The 23,805-nt window shown below is 35.8% G+C and overlaps 1 protein-coding gene across 1 annotated transcript in view; it reads right to left on the bottom strand.

Moving 5' to 3' along the window:
• Dok6 (docking protein 6) overlaps positions 1-23,805 on the bottom strand; it is a 309,821-nt gene that overhangs the window by 97,256 nt on the left and 188,760 nt on the right. The window contains exon 5 of the mRNA XM_057788968.1: positions 20,459-20,648. Within this exon, the coding sequence (XP_057644951.1) occupies positions 20,459-20,648 (190 nt within the window). The remainder of the gene's footprint in view (positions 1-20,458; positions 20,649-23,805) is intronic.

Below are 23,805 nucleotides of genomic sequence, written 5' to 3'. Positions count from 1 at the left end.
TATTGTTTCAGGTATAACAATTCTACAGTTGCGCAGGTTTTCTTTGTTGTTGGTGTTGCTTGTTTGTTTTCATTTTCATTGTCCATGCCTTTTAGTGGTAGGTCCCCATCTTGTAGTTCAGGATTCCCTGGACCTCTTTATGTAGACCAGGCTGGCCTAGACTCCAATGGCCATCCTCATTCCCCAGTCTTCCATGCACTAGGTTTATAGGTCATGAGCACCATGACTTGTTGTTATGTGCATTTTATTAGCTCATATTGTGTATGTGTATTACATAGATTTATTTTTGTCACTACTAATATCAAATCAGAGTTCTTATATAACTCTTGTTGAAGATGATATCACCCAAATGATACACTTCATATAAAATTGAATATGCGTAACTTCTGGCTCAAGCTTATGTAAAATGGTTTCCACCTCACAAGTTGTTTGCTTTTGCAATTCAATTTCTGGGTCACACTGAAGATGTTGTGAGTAAGTGGGGTTAACAACTTGATTTTCCTACTTGAAATCTCCATGAGAGATAAGATCCAGCTCCTTATATATAACTAGGGAAAGCTTTGTAATGATGCCTTTCCAAGTCACCATTTGATTGCAATTGTCTTTGAGAATTACTCAACTCAACTTGGTTAGCTTGGATAACTGTGAGAAATGGTGATAATGATGGCAATAATGCTAGGTATCACTACTTCAAGCAATAACTATGGTTGTTTCATACTATTAAGGTCTGGGTAGTAAATAAACCTTGGAACATTAAATTTTTTGTTTAAGAATTCTCATTTTCTCATTGTTTTAGAAGTTTCCTATTCATTAATGAAATTCTCCTTCAGCAAATCCTACCAGCAAGTGCCATCACAGCCAATGTCTTTGATGAAATTATCAGTCATCACGCATTTCAAGCATATTTATCTTGATGTCTATAGATAACAAATTTGATATCTGGTAATTTAAAGGTTGAATATTATTCTCTATCTTTTTCATTTTTGCTTTAGTTTTCTCATAAAGCTTGCTCTTGTTTTTTTTTTTAAATATGCCGGTGGTAGAGATTTTATATTTAAAAGGAAAATTGTGTTCTAAGACACATGTTTTCTTCATTCTAAGACAATTCATGCACATCATCCTTAAGGTAGTGCCTCTGTATGTACTGCATGTTGGATCAGAACTTCAGACAGAATGATCTAATGGATGAAGAAAATTTCAGCAAATAATAGTAGCAAAATATTGACTATAACTTAATAATTTGAGAAATAAAGAAATATGAATTAGGATTAACTACTTTGCAATTAAAAAACCAATGTATTTTGAAAGCACAAAATTAATTTGTGTATATTTACACTGAAGTAACAGAGATTTATGAGTTTAGTAAAAGCATTCTTATGCTTCCTTAGTAGGAAAAGAGCCAATTACTAACTCATAAAACTAACTAGATGCTGCGATATAAATAAATTTCCTGCATTAGGCAATTTCAGAAGGGTTTGGTAATGTGCTAGCAACAGCTTGAGATCTGAGGTTGGCTTGATTATTATAGATTTCTGCACATATGGGTAAGAGGATATAAATAAAGATTATAGATAAAAGCAATAACTTTGACAGTAATATGCTTAATAATATAATTGACAACTATACATAATGTCAATATAAATAATAATGGTGAATAATACAATGTTTAATAATTGATATGTATTAAAATTATACTAATAGTGTATAGCTGTATTATGAAAAATATGATTATAACTGTAACATTTGGGGAAATCAAGTTATTCCTTGACTTAATAAAGTATATCAAGTAATAGGGCATATATTTGAACTTCATCAATGCAAGCTGTATTTGCAAAGTTGTATTTCAACTAATATTTGTCATTGTAAAATAATGTTAATGCATAACAATGTGCAAACATGAAGAGGCTTTATATATAAATCAACTGCACTTTTCTTTTAAAAATTCTACTATATTATCTTTTCTTTTAAAACAGCAGGTTTATTAAAGTTTTAATGTATAAGTAAATATAAAGCCATTGTTCACAATCTTTATAGTGTAGGTTGTATTATGATTAGGAGTATACATTCTAGCCTTTTAAATTGATGTTTAATTTTTTTCTAGGATTTAATGCTGTTTTTGGAGCCATCAAATAATCAGGGGCAAAGAGAAGGCCAGTAGATTAGAGATGACCTGGTATTCTTGATGGTTCTTGTTGGACTCATTGGAGTAGTAGAATTCATGACTACTATAAAAAATACCAGGCACATTCTATCTTTATGAGCTACTGATACAATAGAAACTGATTGTTCACTCTTCAGAGACAAGGCATAAAATGCTCTTCCCTCTTAAAGATAAAAGGGATCTTCATCATAACTACAGAGAAATAATTTCTCTAACAATTTTATTGCTTTTTTTATTTTCCATCCCTGAATCGTAGTTCAGTTTTTGATGAAGCATGCCCTTTTATTATTTCCAACTCATATGGATTTGTTGCTTGCTAAAGAGTGGATCAACAATTCAGTGTATTGGCATGTTTAATTGAAATTTATCTGCTTCACTGTTTAGTCAACTCTTGTGGGTTTTACCCCATCTCCTCTCCTTAATTTTCCCGAATCACTTTAACATTCAGTAAATTCTAAATTTCAGGAACAACAAATTTTATTCTTGTCTTTAGCACTCAGTGTGACAGGAGTACAGATTCCTTACTATGTCTTTCCTTTATCAACGGTGACATAGAATTGAGCTGCATAGGCTAGACAAGAGCATCCTTCTACCATTTCTTAAAGATAAGTCAAAGGGCTGAAGAGATAGATAGCACAGACATTAAGAGTGTTCACTGCTCTTCCAAAGGACCAACCATGTTCAGTTTCAGCACCTGCATCACGGCTCACAACCATATGTAACTCCATTTCAATGGGATCCAATGCTCTCTTTGGCTTCTTTGGGCACTGCATACACATGGTGCGCAGAAAAACATGCAAACTAAATATCCAAATGCACAAAATAATTTTTTTAAAAAGATAAAAATAGAATCAGAAAAATGTTTAAATAATTTCTAAAATGAACAATTTCAAAGGATTTCTTAAAGAAACATACTGAGAAAATACGTTTTAATTATATATTTTAATTCTTTGGCAAATGGACCCTAAAGTCTGGGAGATCTGCTCTTCAGCCAACTTTCAAATACTGAACAGCTTACCTCAAAGTATGCTTTACAAATGCAAATTCATCCATCCAAAGTCCACACCCTCTCTGCCTTTATTTAGTGTTCCTGCCTTTCTAAGCCACTGTCCTTCTACCCTAATTATCTTAAAGATGGGTACTGGACAAGGACAGATAGCCTTGATGTTCAGAGCCAGCTGACAGCATGGAAATAAGCTAATCCTAAACCCTTTACCTGGGCTTTGTCAGTTCTATGATAAAGCCCCTGCCTTCAGTTTTTCACTTCTGTTCACAGCTGAGATGAGTTGCTTGCTCCTTCACTACTGTCTAGCCTTGCTTGTACATCTTGAGATCCTTTCTTAAAAAAGATATTTATTCAATTGCTATCATCTCCTTATCTCCTACCATAAATAATAATAAAATCAACTAAAGCCATTGCCTGTACATTCAAAGGAAATTTTGTTTTATTATACTTACTAAAGCAACATGGATTTTTTTATTTAAAGTACTTATTAAGAAAATTAAAACTTAAATATCCTACTTTTATCTTTTCATATTTTTTTATATTTCTCAAATTTCTGGTTTTACGTCTTAAAAAAAGAAATTATAAATGATATTTGAGAACACTTTTATCTGCTTGTTTGTATTATATAAGCTTAATGATATGAAGTTTTATATGATGTATGGATTAAAATCGAGAAATAAACCTATATTGGTTGTTAAAAAACTTATAGAATAAGTAACTTAGTCTCCCACTTTGTTACATAATTGGTGAGAGAATTGTTAGAGTAGAAAAAAAAAAACTCACCCTCTGGTCAAGAGAATAAAATTCCTGGCTTGGGTGGAGACCCAACATTCCATCTGGACTTTTATAGAAACCCAGCCAAGAGACGTGTTAGGGAGGTTGGCTTGCCTTAGGCCATGCTAAGGAGATAGGTAGAATAATTAGGATTTAAATGAAATACTGTATCCCTCCTTTCCAGAACCCGTTTCTCTAGAACAGAAGCTTATGGATCCCCAGACACACAACTTCATATGTCCGCCTGTTTTCCTGAAATGAAAGATTAAAGCTCCCATCTTCCTTCTCTCTCTTTTCTAAGCTAGTTTTCCTTAACACTTTGAATTTCCCCAACATTTGGACTTCTTTATTCTTTCTCTAAAGCTTTCTTTCTTACCATGTGGCTGCTTGTCAGTTGTGTGTCTGACCTCATTGTCACTACTCCCCACCCCTTCTATACACACACTCCTAGGCAGCTGTTGACATTTACAGCTTCCTGGCCCTGGGAATATTTCTTTTAAATGCTAATAAAAATTTCCCTGAGTTTACCTTTGAGCCTATTCTTAGATTCTTTATTAATGAGACCATGAGCCTCACAAATAATCCTTGATTCTTTTGTATGATGTGACAACCATAGAAAGACACTGAAACTCCAGTATTAGAATTATTCCTTTAAACAGAACAAATGGGTGTCTATGAAGCAAGGCCTTAAAACATGTGTGCAGGCAAGATGACTCAGCAGTTAAGAACTTTGTAATACTCTTTTTAGGGGATCGCAGTTTAGTTAGAAGCACAAAAGTGGGTCAGCTCAGTCATCTGTAGCTGCATTCCCAGGGTGTCTGACACCCTCTTCAGGCCTCTGTAGGTAACTGCACTCACATGTGAACATGCCCACAGACAGCTGCATGTGCACACACATAATCCCAACCTTTCCCCCCTCCCCCCTTTTTTTAAAGAAAAAAGAAAGAAATGCTTTATTCTTGACTGGTGACAGATTAAACAGCTGTACTACATTCAACTACACAGAAGAGAGTAAACTCTACATGAAACAATGAATGGCTCTCAAAATATTGTCCTGAGTGAGTCATCAGATACACAACCATTTGAGATTCTAGGAAAATGGAAAACTGCTGTGGGACAATGCTCTTGTACACTATAAAGATTTGCCATTTGTAATGGTTTATAAAATGCTGATTGGCCAGGAGACAGGCAGGAAGTATAGGTGGGATAATCAGACTAGGAGAATTCTGGGAAGAGGAAAGGCTCAGTCTGTAGTTGCCATCCAGAGGCAGAGGAAGCAAGATGAAAATGTTGCACTGAGAAAAGCTACTAAGTCTCATGGCTATACATAGATAAGAATTATGGGTTAATTTAAATTGTAAGGGCTAGTAAATAATAAGTCTGAGCTAATAGGTCAAACAGTTTATTACTAATATAAGCCTCTGTGTGTTTCTTCAGAACTTAATGTCTGCAGGACCAGGCAGGACAGAAATCTCGAGCTATAGAGAACTGTGGGGACAGAAATTAGATCAACTTTCCCCAGGCACCAGGGTAGGTTGACTAACTTGTTTCTTGTGTGCCTATTTGAAACTTGGCACTAATTCAGAAATTCTTCTTAACAAGGGGAGTGAAATTTCAGAAATCCTTATGGGGTGGAAATGCAATTAAAGAAAAAAGTCAATGTTCAAGCATAGATAACCAGAGGAAAGCAATTTTTCCGTTTCTGCAGAGTTGTCATTCAAGGATACTCTAGACAAGTGGAGACAGTCTGATAAGTTTCTTAAAGTGGAAGTTGGACTTCTAAAATAGAGAGGGGTGTTTTAAGGAAGATCAGGGTAAAAGTAACATGGTAGCTATGATGCTGAACAAGCAGAACTTATATGCATACAGTAAGACCCAGTTCTTGTAGTAAAAGCCTTCACCAATTCCACAAAAACAAACAAGCACAAACACTTATCACAGAATGCCATTGCAACATAGTTTGTCATTTCTAATTTACTGTATTAGCAGAGTTTTAAATTGTCCCATAGTTCTCATTTTATATTGTCCTTCTCAGCTAAAATGTTGCAGTTAGCCACTCTATAGCCAGCTTTACAGAATACTGTTGGCTAAGTGGTATTCTACACTCTGGCAAGTACAAAAGAATGTTCCCTTAATGAGGCACAAAGGTTACATGTCAGAATTTACACTCTTGGCTTGCCTGCCTCACTTGGGAAATTTACGAATGTATCCACTTGAATATATGTGATACTCAGTCCCTGAGATGGTGTTGCTAAGGCATTTGTTTTTCTTTTGATTAAACTTTCTTTTTTACAAATAACTTAATTCTAGAGGGATTACTGGTGGGTTGTTCTCTAGCTCTGTTTTGGATAAACCAATTTCTGTTAGTTAATGGTTATATAATAAGTGAAATTAGGGTAGCCTTCAATACCACCAAGTGGGTTCAGAGTGGTAATAGAAAAGCAAATAGAAGGTCAATGGGGACTTTCCAAGCCAGCAAGACCAATTCAGAACCTAATTTGACTTCGTTCAAGTACAATACCATTGCAGAGTAATGGAGCATGAGTTACACAAATGTTATTTTAGAGAGTCCTGATTTTAAAGGCCATAAGGTTGAGGGACCTCGTCTACCCAAAGAAGCCCAATGTTAATTGCATGTTTCTCTTTACCCATCAGGACTGTTGTGGACAATGCCGCCGATGGACAATTGTGTAAAGTGGAGCATGGTATGTGAAGGAATTATGCTCTTAGTTTGAAAAATGACCAAGCCATATGCTCTTTAGTTTTACATGCAGGGGCACTGCACAAGAACATTATGTTATATTTTCTTCTAAAATATAAAGAATTAATCTTTTTAAAATTCATTTTCTACTGTAAAATAATATAAGAGACATGACAAGGTTTTACTGATACCCATATCTCTCCATGATGTTCTTTGTCTACACTGTGGTAAAGTTTTTTGGTATGTATCATCTCATTTCTTTTTAAAAACAATTGCACAGTCTATGAAAAACCCTCACTTAAGATGGAAAAACTGAGCCACTAGGGAGTACAGAATATTTTGTATAGGCTTGTATCCTGTAGATTTTATACCCTGAATCTAGTATAGGCTACTGCATACTATGACAAAATATGATAAATATATGATGCAAAACTGCCAGATTTGGCCTTAAAATGGTACATTCTAGTGACTTCTAGTTAATAATAGCAATAAAAGAAATATGTCAGATAAGTTATGGGGTACAATTCAAAAGACACACTTTGTATTGTCTTATAAATGTTTTAGATAGATTCTGTGCATCAATGAAGACGTAGCTCAGTTTATCTAAGTTTATATATAGATAGATTCATTGCATTTTAAGTGTCGTTGTGCAAATAAAAAATTTATTTGCAAAACATTTTATACAAATATAAAAATATTTAACAGTGAGGTGACTTACCTTACAAAATCCCATTCTCATCTTTTTATTACGCTGCTGGGATGCATTGCTATATTTCAACATGGTTGCAAAATGACTTTATTTACTATTTTGACATTTTCTCCCTATAAACATATTCAGTTCTAAGAATTACTTATTGGAAAGGAACATGAAAGAGGCATAATACCTGTTTAAAGTTATTTTGTCAATTTTCTAGCAAACATAATTGAGAATATTGGTGTTTAAGGCAAAGGTGGTCACATTTTGAAAACATATTACTAAATATTAACTTAGCCACTAATACTAGTTATCAAGGGTGCACAGGCAAGGCAGTTAGAGGTCTGGGGAATCTGGAACATCCCTACAGGGCCTTGTTTTAAGCTTTGAATGTGACTAACCCAGATACTTGAGGAATTTAAGAGAGAGGCTATGGCACATATAAGGGAATGCAGGATTAGGGACATGTCCTTTAAAGCCCAAATGTTTAATGTAAGTGACATTCCATAGAGTTCCGGGATATATTGTAAGTTTGCTTGCCAGACAATCCAAAATGAGGAACTCCCTGCTAAAAGCATTCCACAGAGAAGAAATCTCTTTCCTCGCCAAGGTGTCTAAAGAGGACTGTCTTTTCTCCCCCTTACTCTACTTTGTTCTGATGGCTACTCTCTCAAATATATTTATTCTGGTTTTAACTAAAAGGTTAAAATGAGACTTCCCGTTTTATTCTGAATTGTAGCTTGCTTCCTTCAAGATAAACATGGCAATATTTGTTGTGTTTTCAACTTGTTCCTACATTAAATGGATTTATTTTGCTTTTATACAAATAAGGCTCATGTGAATAGGTTAATTTATTGAACCCACATAGGACACAAAGTCAGGGAAACTTTGCTTCCAGTACTTCTAACATGGAGTGACGCTTTATTTTTCACCAGCCTGTTATGATTCTTGCACAATAGTATAAATTTAATTGCTTTTTGTCCCTGTTGTTGATTAGTTAGATCAGATCAAGTGATGAGTGTAAACATAACTCTTTAATTACAAATGTCAAATTAAAATGGATTGGTCAAAATTTCAGGAAGCAGTTGTTACTTTTTCATTAAATAATATCTATAATATTCTTTAAGGTAACCAATAACTATAATTACGTTCAAGTCACATGTCTGTTTTGGGATGCTTATAGCTGGCACTGTAAGACCGTAGCCTATTAACTTTTCACATGGAAGAATGTGTCTTTCAAAGAAATCCTTCTTGATCCCTCGGATATGCCTGTACTGTGTGCATGTGCATCTAATGGTTTTAATTATCTCTTCTGTTTGTGCTATTCATAGGAGCTTTTAAAACTTGGTTCAAAACCCATTGTTGGGTTTGCACCGCATATCCGCACAAAAGGTGGACAAGTGAATGTATTTCTTCTAAAGTCTTATGAATAAGGAGCTCAAGTCCCAGGAAGTTTAATGGGGTAAACTGAGCTCACATGGAGTATAAATGGCTAACAGAGGCACAAGTCTCATGAGTTGTCTGGCTTGTTTTCCTTTTTTTTTTTTTAAAAAAAAAATCCTATGATTGCTGTGACTTGGGTGTGCCATTTATTTGAAATTATTAACCTCCTTGAATTATTTATTATTAAAATATCCCCCAAAAGTTCCCAGATAGATATATCTGAAATTTAGGTCTGTGTTTACTTGTTTTCCTTAAGAAGAAAAAATACTCTGATAGTTATAAAATAAAGTTCAAGTTCTTTTGTCAAGACTTTACTCCACTTGGTTCTGAGTTTAATCTCCCTTTCTCTTCTTACTTTTTGCTCCTTACTCTAAATCACAGTAGCAATAGCAACAAAACATCTGCAGCAACAATGAATCAAAACAAAACACCCAACAAAGTAGAACACCTAAGCATTGGTCAAGCTCTTCATTCGGAGTGAATGCCCAGACATCTTCTCTCCAAGCCATTCTCTCTTTAAATTAAAAAATTCCAGCTCATTTTAAGTTGCTATTTTGGGGTATTATAATACAATTACATAATTTCCTGCTTCCCTTTCCTCCCTTGAAGCCATTTCATATAACCCTCCTTGCTGTCTTTCAATTTCATGGCCTCATTTTTGTTCTTGTTAATTTTGTTCCACACATATATTTTTGTGTATAGTATTCATACACATATAAAAGTATACATACATATTCCTAAATGCATAAATCAATCTATTCTGTGTATAATATTACTTTGATATATATATACACACACACACATACATACATATATATATATATATATATATATATATATATATATATATATATTATTGGCTGACCATTTGGTATTAGATAAGCAGTTGGTGTGCTCTTCCCTGAAGAAGACTCTTTCTTCTGCTCAGTTCTCTCATTGAAGTTAAGAATTACTCAACAAGAGGAACATCATGCAAGAACTAAAAACCCATTAAACACCAGGTGAATTAAGAAGAACCCACAATCACAACTTTACTATACCAGAACGTTCTCTAACTACATTCTGAATATTTGTCCTTATACCCACAGAGAAGTATAGTTCTCAATACTTAATCAAGGAAATTTCTCTTTGCAACAGATGGAGACCATTATAGAAGTCTACACCCAAATCAATCAATACAAAAACTTGTGGGTCCAAGTCACAGCTCATACAGAGCTCATGTATAAAACCTCCTACATTTAAGAGAGTATAAAAATATTGTTAGAGTCAGAAGATGAGTGAGTTTAATGTTTGATTGTGTCTCTTAGGAATGTTGGAAGCTATATCTACTAAGTACCACCACCATGACTGCCTAAACTTAAGTTGAACATGAATAATATTAGTAGACAAGCTTATGTAGAAAGGGGAAACCTCAGGAGTCCTCAATCCTACACAAAAATATCAGGCAACAAAACAATGATGTGAACAGAAGAAATATTCTTCCCCAGGGAAGAACATAATCAACTGGTTAGCTAATATCAAATGGTAAGCCCTCAGAACATATATTAAAGTAACATTTTTTCAAACAGAGCAGGGTGTCTTTTTGTATTTGGAAGTATATGTCTATAAATAATGTATAAATATTATATATGTATATAACAAAACTTAATGAAAGCAAGAAGCCATGAATTTGAGAGAAAATAGGGGCATATGTAGGAGTGAAGGCAGGAAAAGGAAGGGGAAATTATGTAATTATGATGTCAAAAAGCAAAAGAGATTTTTTTTTCTTCTTTTTTTTTATGATGTCATTTTTTTTTATTCTTTTTTACTTAAAATTTCCAACTGCTCCCCGTTTCCCATTTCCCTCCCCCTCCTCCCACATATTGCCCCCTCCCCCCGCTCCCCTCCCCCTATCTCCACTCCACTTCTCCTCCCCCTAGTCCACTCCCCCTCCCTCTCGATACTGAAGAGCAGTCCAAATTCCCTGCTCTACAGGAAGACCAAGGTCCTCCCACTTCTATCTAGGTCCAGGAAGGTGAGCATCCAAACAGGCTACGCTCCCACAAAGCCAGTTCATGTATTAGGATCGAAACCTAGTGCCATTGTCCTTGGCTTCTCATCAGCCTTCATTGTCCGCCTTGTTCAGAGAGTCCAGTTTCAACCCATGCTTATTCAGTCCCAGTCCAGCTGGCCTTGGAGAGCTCCCAATAGATCAGTTCCACTGTCACAGTGGGTGGGTGCACGCCTCGTGGTCCTGATTTCCTTGCTCATGTTCTCCCTCCTTCTGCTCCTCATTTGGACCTTAAGAGCTCAGACGGTTGATCCAAATTGGGTCTCTGTCTCTCTCTCGATCCATCGCCAGATGAAAGTTCCTGTGCCATTCTCCTTGGCCTCTCGTCAGCTCTCATTGTCCACCACATTCAGAGAGTCCGGTTTTATCCCATGTTTTTTTCAGTAGCAGTCCAGCTGGCCTTGGTGAGCTCCCAATAGATCGGCCCCCCTGTCTCAGTGGTTGGGTGCACCCCTCAAAAAGAGATTTTTTTTAAACCACAAAGAGAAGACATACAATCTTTGTAACAATGCGAAGACTATTGCTTGTTAAAGGATCAGGATCACTACTAACTGTGGATACAGTGTCTACCATTATCTCTTATTAAATGGGATAATGGATGGGTTAAAGTGAAACTTTGCTATGAAAATCTTATAAAGTCAGGGAACTAACATGGTGATATTGGAGAATAAACAATCGTAGCAGATATGAGAACTCTTTCTAAAAAAAAAAAACCTTTCCTTAAATTTTGATACATATGACCAGATGAATTAAATATATAAGCCATTGGATGATATTCCATCAAAGTTTTATTGAGAGAAATAAACTAAAATGTTTATGACCCTTGTTATTTTTTAATTTATAATAGGTTAACCACTCATTCACATATTTTATTTAGAAATGTTTGTATTGCTAGACCATGGTGATGATTCAGATACACTACTATTAGTTCTATACAAAAGAGAGAAATGTAAATCATTTATACGACGTTTGCTTTTAGATCATGTGGATAGCTTTGTGTGAGTACACTTCAGTAGTGGTTCATTTCTGTCAACATAATTTCCCAAAGTGTCACCATGCTTATATAAGAAATAACCCCTGTCTGGAATGCCTTAGAACATCCACACCGAGGATGAACTTTATTTCCAGCTTATACACTGTCTTTTATACTTGATCCAACAACTATTATTACTGACCATTGTATTGTCCGAGATTTTTCTGGACAACAAATGCTGCCTTTGGTTACAGTTTTGGTTGCATTCTTCAGCTAAAGAATGGCTAAAGCCTGTAGGAAGTTTCGGTCTTTCTTGCCATTCTCCTACTTCCTTGGGGCTCATGATCTGATATGCCTCAGACCTCTAGCATCACTCCTCAGTTGTACAAGTGGCTCAGAAACTTGCAACACCTAAGAACCTTTTCCTATGTTAGACATAGTCAAGGAGATTGATGAAGATAAATCCTCCCAACAGGGGCCAGGCAGAGAGGAAGTGATGGGAGGATGAGCAAGTTCCTGATGAAAGAGAAGAAAGAGGTTAAGGATCTTTATTAGAGCTCAAAGTCAGACTCTCAAGTTTCCACCTAACCATCTTTTGCGAGTAGACTGCCCCATGCCTTCCAACCATCTCTTTTTTTAAGGAGTATTTGCAAGGAAAAAATTCCTTTCCCTCTTAAACTATTGCTTATCTCATATGATAGATGGAGGCAGAGAAATGATCCTTTTAGATTATTCCTCTGGAATCATTCTTCTGATATCTTAAGCCAATGTTGCCTACATTACAAATCCCCTACAGACTGAACTTTGACCTACCATCTGAAAGTGTGGTACTTTTGGGAGGTTCTCACTCTTGTGAGAGATTGATATGAAGGTAACATGGAAAAATATTTTTTAAAAAAATATTAGAGATATGATTGTAGCAGAAGCATTGACACCTACCAAATATTCCACACACTGTCCCATGTTTCCTCACTCCCTTAGATGGAACTGGACAGCACAGTGTTCAGGACACTGAGCTCTTTAAAGTAGTCATATGTATAATTTCTGTGCCAGAATATTTGAATTTATTTATATCATTTACCTCAGGCTTCTTAACAAAATACAAGGATTATTGGTCCTAGATGATGGAAATTTGTTTCTCACAGTTACATAGTAGTCTGAGATCAGTGCCCACCATGGCTGGTTCTGATTCAGGCCTTTTCTTTGCTGGTAGATATGTACTTTACTTGTCTTCACCTGGATTTTCTTCTGTATGGAAGTAGAAGAAGAGACAGATCTCTTTTTCCTTCTCTGTACAAGGACAGTCATGAGTCCTACTGGATCATAACCTTATGTAACTTAATTAACTTTGTAAAGACTTCGTACCCACTGTGAAATACTGAGGACAATGTTTTTACACATTAATTTTAGAGACACATAGTTCAGTCTGCAACACCTACTAGAGATTTCCTGTCTTATTACCCTGTGTTGTCAGCTGAGGTAGTTTGGTCCATTTCAACTTCACAACAGCAACAGCCTCAGCTTTTTAATCTATCTGCCCTGCCAATTTGTTCAGGCCTGTATCATATTAGTATGATTGAGAGACATATTTTACGGTGTTTAGCCATGAATAATATGTTGGAGCAATCACCATTAACTTATTCAAACTAATTTAACTTATTTTTCTGATTTATAAACCTCATGGAATTTCTCTTATTGCAGTCTGTAGCCATTCATAGACCCATCTCTATTGCCCCTTGAACTGCTTAAGGCCAGACTGTATGCTTCTCATCTTTACTTCTCTAGTTCTTATCATGGCATCCACTGAATGAATAACAACAGTTCAGAAAATAAGTCAGGTTTTTGACTTCATGAAAATAATTCAACCATGGTATCTAATTAGGTTAATTACAATGTGTGGGAGGCAGGAATGGGGAGGGCTGTGATGTGAAAAAAAATCATAGCAAAAAAGTATGTTAGAAAAACCTTTTAGAAACAGTGATTTTTTTTCGAGTATCTAATTTGGTAAATCTCTTGCTATGATAATAGAACCAATTTTTCCCATAGGATAAAGCATTAATTAAATGCCTTAGGAAACAATTCTTATCATGAAATGGAAGCTCTGATCTTAGTTTTTGGTCCATTAACTCTGAAGTTCAATACATTTTTATTGAACCCACACACGCTTTAGTGTGAATAGCTTTTCACTAATTGGTCGATTGGGATAACAGTGACAGTTTTGTTCTTCCTTTTAGGCTTTTTAATTTTCCTTCAGAAAGTTCCTAAACTTTGCTAATAGTCATTAAATCAAGGAAGGATTTCTAGACTCACGTGGGTAAAAATCAATAGGGAGACACTTGAAATTCTGGTTTGATCCTCCCATCTAATATATGGTCACTAATCATGTCTACAGGAAAATAAAGGAACACATTGGGTAATTCGTCTACTAGATAGCCGCACATAGCTTTATATGTTGTTATTTATGGAGCTGGGGTTGCATTATTTTATATATTAGCGGTATCTTAGCTGAAGTGTGTTATTTTTTTGCTTTCTTCCAAAGATAATGGTCACATAACTGGTGTCACTTTTGTACACAAAGCCAAACTGTCCTCAGACTGATTGAATCATATGCCCACCCTTCTTATTTTCTAAAATATCTATCATGAACATCCTTTGGTGAATATAAAATACATAAAAGAGTACAGGATTTACAGAATGATTATATATATATATATATATATATATATATATGTATGTATGTATAAAACATGTAGTTATCCTCCTGGATATTGGAAGTAGACAAGATTTCCAGGCAAAAATTGAGAGCTTGGGGGTGGGGGTGGGACGGGGGTAAGGGGAGATGGGGAGAGAGAAGTGAGAAGGGGAGGATGGGGAGAGCTTGGGGGAATGGGACAGTTGGGATGGAGGAGGAGTGGATATGGGAGCAGGGAAGTATATATCTTAATTAAGGAAGCCATTTGAGGGTTGGCAAGAGACTGGACTCTAGAGGGGTTCTCAGGTGTCCAAGGAGATGTCCCCAGCTTGTTCCTTGAGCAGTTGAGGAGTGGGTGCCTGAACTGGCCCTATACTATAGCCACTCTGATGAATATCTTGCATATTACTATAGAACCTTCATCTGGCAATGGGTGGAGATAGAGACAGAGACCCACATTGGAGCACTGGACTGAGCTCCCAAAGTCCAAATGAGGAGCAGAAGGAGAGAGAACATGAGCAAGGAAGTCAGGTCCGCGAGGGGTGCACCCACCCACTGAGACAGTGAAGCTGATCTAATGGGAACTCACCAAGGCCAGCTGGACTCGGACTGATGGAGCATGTAATCAAACCGGACTCTCTGAACGTGGCTGAAATGGAGGGCTGACTGAGAAGCCAAGGACAATGGCACTGGGTTTTGATTCTGCTCCATGTACTGACTTTGTGGGAACCTAGTCTGTTTGGATCCTCACCTTCCTAGACCTGGATGGAGGGGGGAGGACCTTGGACTTCCCACAGGGAAGGGAACCCTGACTGTTCTTTGGACTGGAGAGGGAGGGGGAGGGAAAATGGGAGGAGGGGGAGGGAAATGGGAGGAGGGGAGGAGGTGAAAATTTGTAATAATAATAATAATAATAAAATATTTTTTTAAAACAGTTATGCAATCAGGATAGATGCCAATCAACAGATAAATGGATAAAGGAATTACAATATATATACATATACACACACATATATACATATATACATATACAGTCATATACACAATTGAGTTACAGTTAACCATATAGAAAAATAAAAATTTAAATTTGTAGGAAAATGTATGAAAGTGGAAATCATGTGTTAAGTGAAATAAACTGCACACAGAAATACAAATATCACATTTTCATTTATGTGTAGAACATATATTTTTGGAATTATTCAGCTACAAGTAAGCCATGTGGGACTAGTGAGAGGCACAGAATAATGGGAGAGAATAATGCAGAGGCAGAGAATAATGGGAGAGTGAATATGAGCAAAATACATGATATGCATGTTTGAAATAGCTCAGTTAATCCTATACTTTTATACAGTGAATATTAGTGAAAATAGAAATAAATTATATTATATACAGTGTGATGTTTTGAGAAATACATATGCCAAGAACTGGTGAAATGGAGCCAATTAACAAATTTATCACTCAAATAATCATTTTTAATAGTGAAAACTTTGGAGTTTCAGGATATAGAATATTCTTCTCACCTGAAGTTTCTTTTTGTATGTGAGCAGTGCATTATTTGTATACCTCAAATTTTCTCTCTGTATAAATTAGTTTGACTCACAGAATTTTGTACAAATGTATTAATATATATTTCTTAGAACGATGTTTTTTAGCTTAGGTTTAATGAAGTGCTATTAGAAAAAATATTATATTGAATAACAATACTATGAATTCTGTTTCCTGTCTCATTTGCTGTAAATTGCATTGTTTCTGTTTTCACTTTTATACAGAAAGACACTGAACACTCAGATATGAGTATTATTTTGAAAATAAACTCATAGAAGTGAAAATTTTCTGTCATATGGTACACCCAACACTATCAAAGTATTTCTGAAAATTGTATGTCAGTTTTTATTCATATTACCAAGAGACTCAGAACTGTTCTGCCTCTAATTGATGCACTCTGTGTTTTGTTTTTCTTTTGGCAAAGAGGATGCAGTGGAGCCTTGTTTTAGTTTATCGTTCCTGGTAACCAATTTTCTGAGCATATTTTCTTTGTGTGTTTTCCCGAGTGTCAGTAGAGATTCTCTTATAAACTGATAACACTTTGGCCCTTTTATGAATGGGTTATTTACCGTCTTATTTGGGACTGTAAAAGTTGTAGTTGTGAATACATGTGATGTTTTCCAATAATATCATTAGTTTTTCCCCCTGGCCCTGGCTTATATTTTCATTTTGTCTAGAATGTCTTCAGAAAAACAGTAGAGTTAGCTTTGATGACACAAAATTCATTAATATATTGGCTCATTAATTGTGTCTATTTAGATTTAAAAACTCTTCTACCTTCATTTTACTACTAAATGAGAATTTACTTTTTGTTCCGTGAGTTCATAATTTTAAACTGCTTTTATGACAATACCTATTGTCCTAGTTTAATTTCTGTTGCTGTGCTAAAATACCCTGACAAAGAGCATCTAAGGGAAAAAAGGTTTATTTTAGCTCAAAATGCCAGGCTTCACATAATCACAGTACGGAAGTTAAGGCAGCAGGAACTTAAAACAACTTGTCACACCACACCTACAATATGAGGAGAGAGAAATGAGTGCTCACCTTCTCCACATTCATCCAGTCTAGAATCTAAACCTCAAGGTGTTGTCAATCTCAAGCCTGGGAGCAGCTTAAGCTAAAGAAAATTATGATCTCACAGTTCTGAAGACTGGATAACTCAAAATCAATATGTTAGTAGGATATGTTCTCACTTGGCTTAAAATGAATTTCTTCTGGTTGTGTTTTGAGAGCATGAGTTCTCAAATGTCATAATGCCAAGACCCTTTAATACAGTTCCTCATGTGTGGTGACGACCCCATCATAAAATTATTGTTATTGGTACTTCATAATGTTAACTTTGCTAGTGTTATGAATCATAATGTAATAATTTTGTTGACTTTTCATGGGGAGCCTTCCCCTCTCGGAGAAGTTGAGGGTAGGGAAAGGTAGAGGAAGTAGTGGCTCTGCTTCCTGTCTGGACAGCACACTACAGCTGACCTTGTTGCTGGGGATGCAGGTGAGCCAGCCCGGAAGGCATGAGAAGAGCGCTGACTCTTGTCTGCCAAGTGATAGCACAGTTGAGGAAAAGATGCCCTCCCCTTCCACCCCTTTCTATCTCTGGCAGGTGAGAGAGCTGGTGGCAGGGTCACAGAGTGAGAGAACTAGCCCTGCCCTACACCAGCTACAGCATATAGAAGAATGGGCCCTGCACCCACTCCTTGCTGTAGGTTACATTGGGTGAGGTAGCCAAGGCAGTGCTGGAGAGCTTGACCAGGTAGTGAAGATGAGGCAAAGCTACCACCCAGGCCCAGAACCAAGGTTATGAGTTGGCCCACCCAGCACCCGCCTCATCTATGAATTGTTGGAGCATGTGAAGTGGCTGGATTTCTATGACACAGAAACCAGCATATCCAAGAGTAGCCCATGACAGACCATTATTGGTGGTATCGCTGGAAACCAGAGGCTTCTAGCGAGACCAATGACTCATGGCAGTTAACACTTGCAATAAAGACGAACGGACTAAATGGCGAACTGTATGATTTAACATACTACACTACAGCTTTCACAGTAAGATTCTTCTTTTTTTCTTTTAAGTTTTGTTTTGATTTGTTACATCTGCCCTCTACCCTTGCAACCTCCCAAACAAATCAAAACCCAAATTAAAAAAAAAAAAAAAGATAAAGAAGGAGAGGTATGCACCACCCTGTCCAGCAACAGTAGTTCATGTTGTGTGTTCTCTCTCTTTCTCACTGTGTGATTGTGTGATTGTGTGATTGTGTGATTGTGTGTGTGTGTGTGTGTGTGTGTGTGCAGACGCTAGGGGACAACTTTGGGTTTCATCCTCAAATCATTATCACCTTTGAAACGTGTTAGCATTATGCTGTCCTGCCTTTCTGGGTCCTAACAGAATACATCACCAACCACAACTACTCCTTATGTCCATGTGCTTGCTAGCATTTCAGGCATCAAACTAGCCTGCCCCCTGGGTCTTCAGCTGTAGTCGCTAAAAGCATCACCTGTGCATATGCATTGTCAGCATTCAGGCAGATGCCTGGACAGCCCAAGATCCTACGACCGACACCTAGTCAGTGTGTGTGTGTGTGTGTGTGTGTGTGTGTGTGTGTGTGTGCTTCAGCGCTGGGCAATCTCTGTGCACATGCACTAAACCTCCTTTAAAATCAAATTCCACTCGTTCCGCCTCCCTTTTCCAGCCGCTTCTCTGAAGAGACTGCAGGACTTATGCCTCTTCTTTCCCAGCCCTTCCCTTTTGCTAATAAATCTCAAACTTGAAAGTTTGTTGTATGGTGTGATTCGTCCTCACCGACAGCACCACTAAACAACCCAGGGTCTTTCACTGGCCCAGCCCACAACTTAGGTGGTGACCATAGATGGCCAGGTTTCCTCTTGTCTCTGCTTCATTAATACTGGATTACAGGGGCGGACCACGATGCCCAAGGTTCTTTGTTTGTGTGTTTTGTTTTCATTATGTGTGTTCTGGAATGAAAATTAGGTCTTCATTCTTATAGATAAGCACTTTATTAACTTATTTATCTACCTATTTATTCCCCATATAACACTAATCTTTAGTTTAGTAAACAATATTTTAGATGATGAATCGTTAGAGAATTACCATCCCTTTTATACAATGTGATAATTTTTTAAAGCAGTGTACATGTCTAAAAATATTCTTTGTGTTAAAAATTTTATTTTCAATTGTTATACAGAATACGATCATTTTTGTACCCTGAGTTTCTAGGCAGAAAGGAATAGATAGTTGGATGACTTCCGAGTTACTAAGTAAACACAAGATTCAAGGTTCTTCAGAGAAATTAGCATAGCATAATAATGTAATATTTTCTTGGTGTAAAAGTACTTCATTCTATGAAAATTACTGCAGCTGAGGGATTTTTGTTTTTAAAATTTAAGAGACATGTGACCTGTCTAAGATAAATATTATTAGAACCCAACTATACTTGAATATTTAAACATTTTATATGAAGAAAGTTATGGATTAAAGTTGATATGTTGCATACATTGGAACTGCAGTCATAATTTTTGTTTAAGACTATGAATTCTTTTGAACAGTGTGTTAAATCTGTTCCCACCTGGGAAGACTGATGCACTAACTGTCACTTTGTCATATAGAAATTTTAAATCTAGGCTTAAGATGCAGCTCACTGGCTAGAGCACTCATAAAGTAGGAGGATTTGATTTCAATTCTGATGTGGGAAAAAACAATGCCCCAACTTAAGTCTAATGTTAGGTGTATATTTTCCCAAAGAGGTCTGAGGATTAAAAATGTTAATTTCATTGTCCGAAGCTCATGTATAATCATGTCTAGGCATAATAACTGTGAACAATCCATTGATTTCAAGCATGTATGGTTATCAGCCATATTCTGTGATGCAAAAGTCAACCTATTTGTTTTATGACAATTGTAGCTAAGATAAAATTTCTTCAGTCATTTTGAATATTAAATTACTCTGTAATGTTACCAGCATAAAATGTGTTGAAGTTGTGTAACTTATCTGAAACCTAAAATGTAATATATAATTTTTTAAAACAGCATTTAATATCATTTTCTTTTAATAAATTCACAAAAATAATACAACCAAGAACACATTTAATTGCATAGGAATATTACTGCATGAAAACGTGTCAAAATTATTATTATAACATTTTAATACCTTACATTATTATACTAGCTTGATATGCATGTTTGAGACTGAAATGAGTTTGACTGGGGTAATTAGCCTGTTATAATGTTATGATTAATAATACTTTTCAAATCATTAATAAGAAGCAGTAAGTATTTGTATTTGGTAGCTTTGACCTTTTATAAAGGTAATGCTTATATCTAGCAATGGTGGCCAGAAATTTTCTCACAGGACTCTGTTACACACATAGCTACATTTCTGTCATGAAATTGGAACTTACCTTCCTGACTCAAAGGTGAACCACGTTGAATCCCGACCATATCTTCTTAGTGAGCTAAGAGGCCACATCACCAGCTTGACCTTGGCATTGTGGATATCCCAGAGATAGATATTCTCATGAGTGATCTGCATTGTGCATTCACCATAAATATCCAGGTTGGGTGTAGGCATAAGATAAACATTGAATCGTTCTACAAAGAAAGAAAAAGCAAGGGAAAAATCAAGGAAGTGTCCTCGCAGTCTTTGGCAACATTAATGTACACTGGAAAACATTACTTCTCTTTATTTTTTGAAGAGAGAAGTTCACTAAGCTGTCATTGCTCATTCGTTCACTCTCATTGCATATTACTATACTGTAGACAGAAGTTTGTCCCACCTGGCTCCACAGCCATTCAGTCCCAAACAAACACACAGAAGCTTATATAAACTATAAACTGTTTGGCCTGTTATCTCAGGCTTATTATTAACTAGCTCTTACAACTTAAATAACCCATAATTTTTATCTATGTTTAGCCACATGGCTTGGCACCTTTTCTTAGTGGAGCATTTTCATCTTTCTTCCTTTTCTGGTCAGCATGCCTATACTTTCCTACTTGTTTCCTAGCCAATTAGCACTTTATTAAACCAATACGAGTGACAAATCTTTACAGGTTAAAAGAGCATTATCCCACAGCATTGCATACATGTTTTGTAGTGAGAATTGCACAATGGTTAAAATGTACCATTGAAACATTAGAGTAATAGCTAGGCAGAATCTCTTCCACATGATGCTTATTCTGCTTCCTAATATAGTCAACTGGTTGTCATAAACACAACCTTTTCAAGAAAGCATGCCTTATCTATCATCTATCTATCTATCTATCTATCTATCTATCTATCTATCATCTATCTATATTTCTATCTATCTATGGATAAATACTACTGAATCAGTCTCACCTTTGTGGTCTGAAGTATTTAATGTACAATCAGAGTAACTCCCTAACTACAGAGACACTGCAAAATCATCCCATGTACACATAAAACAATATAGTTAGGGTCAAAGTTGGCATACAGTAATTGCAGATATTCATTATTACCTTCTACAAAACTTGAGACATGCCCTTGGTAAGCAATCTAAAGATATTTACTTTCTTTCACTTCGGTATATTTTATAGTTGAAAATTCTATTATTAGGCAGTAACTCTAAACCTTGCTTTGCAATTTTCTGTGAATCTCCAAGGATATTGCAAAGTTCTGCAGGCTTTGATTCCCATTTAAATGCATTGAATGCACTTTCAGAAACAATGGTTTGTGAGTTCCAGGAAGTAAAGAACGTATACAGTGCTGTATAAGATAAGTGTGCTTCCTAGCACCATTTCCTTGGTTTATAGTAAGTGATTAATATCTATTTGTGAAGACATATGAATAAAGACTAATACTTAATGAGTAGTGGATGTGAAAATTGAGGCATTCTGAAAATAAATAACAACAAGATAAGTTCAAGAATTACTGGCAGAGAGCTCTCTGTACATTATAAGTAATTCTGAAGCATGCTGAAGAGGCTGAATTAATTATTTCGAAAAGTACATTGAGGCAGTTGTAGTTAGAATATACATTTTGGAATGTGGCTCTATCCATCATAACACCGTGTTCTTAAATACTGAGTGCTTACTGGTGCTCAGTGGGAATTGTCTGGTTAATAAGATTGTTTTCTGGAAAGTATTTTACCAAGTAAGGATTCTTTGAGTCAAAGAATAATATTCAGATTTGAAGTGGGTTAAATTAACTTAAACATGAACACTTGGACAGTGATAGTCATATGACTGACATTTATACTCAGTTCGAGTATTTTTAAACAAAAGATAACATATTTTAATTTCTTACTCGGGTTTTACTGAACCATAGAACTAATATGTATGTGGATTTCACGTTAATTTCCAGTAAAATAGCAATGGAGATCAATGTTACAGCTAACAATGAAGAACATTGCCCCATTAGTTATCTTTAATGAAAAGGTATAAATACGTACTCATTCTATATATTTTGTATTAGTCTTACATGCAGCCACTTAAAAAATAGACATTTAATATTACATCCGTCAAATGCCCTCCATATTTCTCCTCCCAGTGGGATTATATATAATAAATCAGAGACACTGATTCACATAACAGTTTTGTGTAAATAATACTTGAACTCAATGACAATGACTCAGAAATCTAGGTAATGGTTGAACATCCTTCTTTGGTCAAGACACATTTGATGAAGTTCATCATTTACGTCACATTTCATCATATTTCAGTGACATCTTTTGTGCATAGAGAAATGCTGCTCTACAAGTGGAAAGTAAAGTATTCCTATTTTTCTATTTCATTAATTTTAGTCTGAAGACCATCAAAGAATCAATACCAGAATGTTAATAAATAAACAATCTATAAAATATTGAAATAAGACAACTACTGCTCATGACTCTTTTGACCCTCAATAATCCAGTTTTTTTTTAAAAAAATAGGACACTTTAAAATTACCTTATCAATGAACAATACAAGAAATGTAAATGCACACAAATAAAATACCATTTTGTTTTCACAGAAATAATATGTGATCAAATGTCAGTGACAAAACTTTATAAAGGAGGAATGAATGTCAACTATTTGGAGAACTTTGAAGATAACATTAGAATTAAAAATAAGTGAATTTAAAAATAGTCACATAACAAAATGTTCTTTTTCTTTCTTTCTTTTTTTTCCCGAGACAAGTTTTCTTTATAGTTTTGGAGCCTGACCTGGAACTAGCTCTTGTAGACCAGGCAGGCCTTGACCTCAGAGAGATCCGCCTGCCTCTGCCTCCCGTGTGCTAGGATTAAATGCGTGGGCCACCACAACCTGGCCAAAATGTTCTTGGTATCAAAGCCATGGAATCATTTTTTCATGAGAATGAACTGTGATTGGAAAATTATAAAGGCAACACAAATCAAGGGTATTGCAAAGGGATCTCCTTCTCTCTCTCGCCTTTGACTTTTCCTTGCCACAAGCATATTTTAACCCTGCAGCTCAAGTTAACTCTTCTTGTTGTTATTATGGTTTAGAATTATCTAATCTTTCTTCTGATGCATTTTTTACAATATTTGAAAAAAATGCAGTTACCTGTAGAAATATTATTTTTATGCTACATATATTTAAAATCCATTATCTGTTAGTGACTGGAATTTCAGGAATTTCAAATTCAACTAAAATGGTGCTAATTACTAACATTTGTGAAGGGTTTTGTTAGGGGAGTAGAGGCAACTCATCTCTATTTTTTGTACCAATAAAGACAATGATATCATCTGCTGCACCAATAAAGACATCATCTGTCTGTCCAAACAAGTTT

This window comes from Chionomys nivalis, chromosome 14 (assembly GCF_950005125.1).
Source record: "Chionomys nivalis chromosome 14, mChiNiv1.1, whole genome shotgun sequence".
Taxonomy (NCBI): domain Eukaryota; kingdom Metazoa; phylum Chordata; class Mammalia; order Rodentia; family Cricetidae; genus Chionomys; species Chionomys nivalis.
This window is presented reverse-complemented; position numbering and strand designations above follow the sequence as displayed.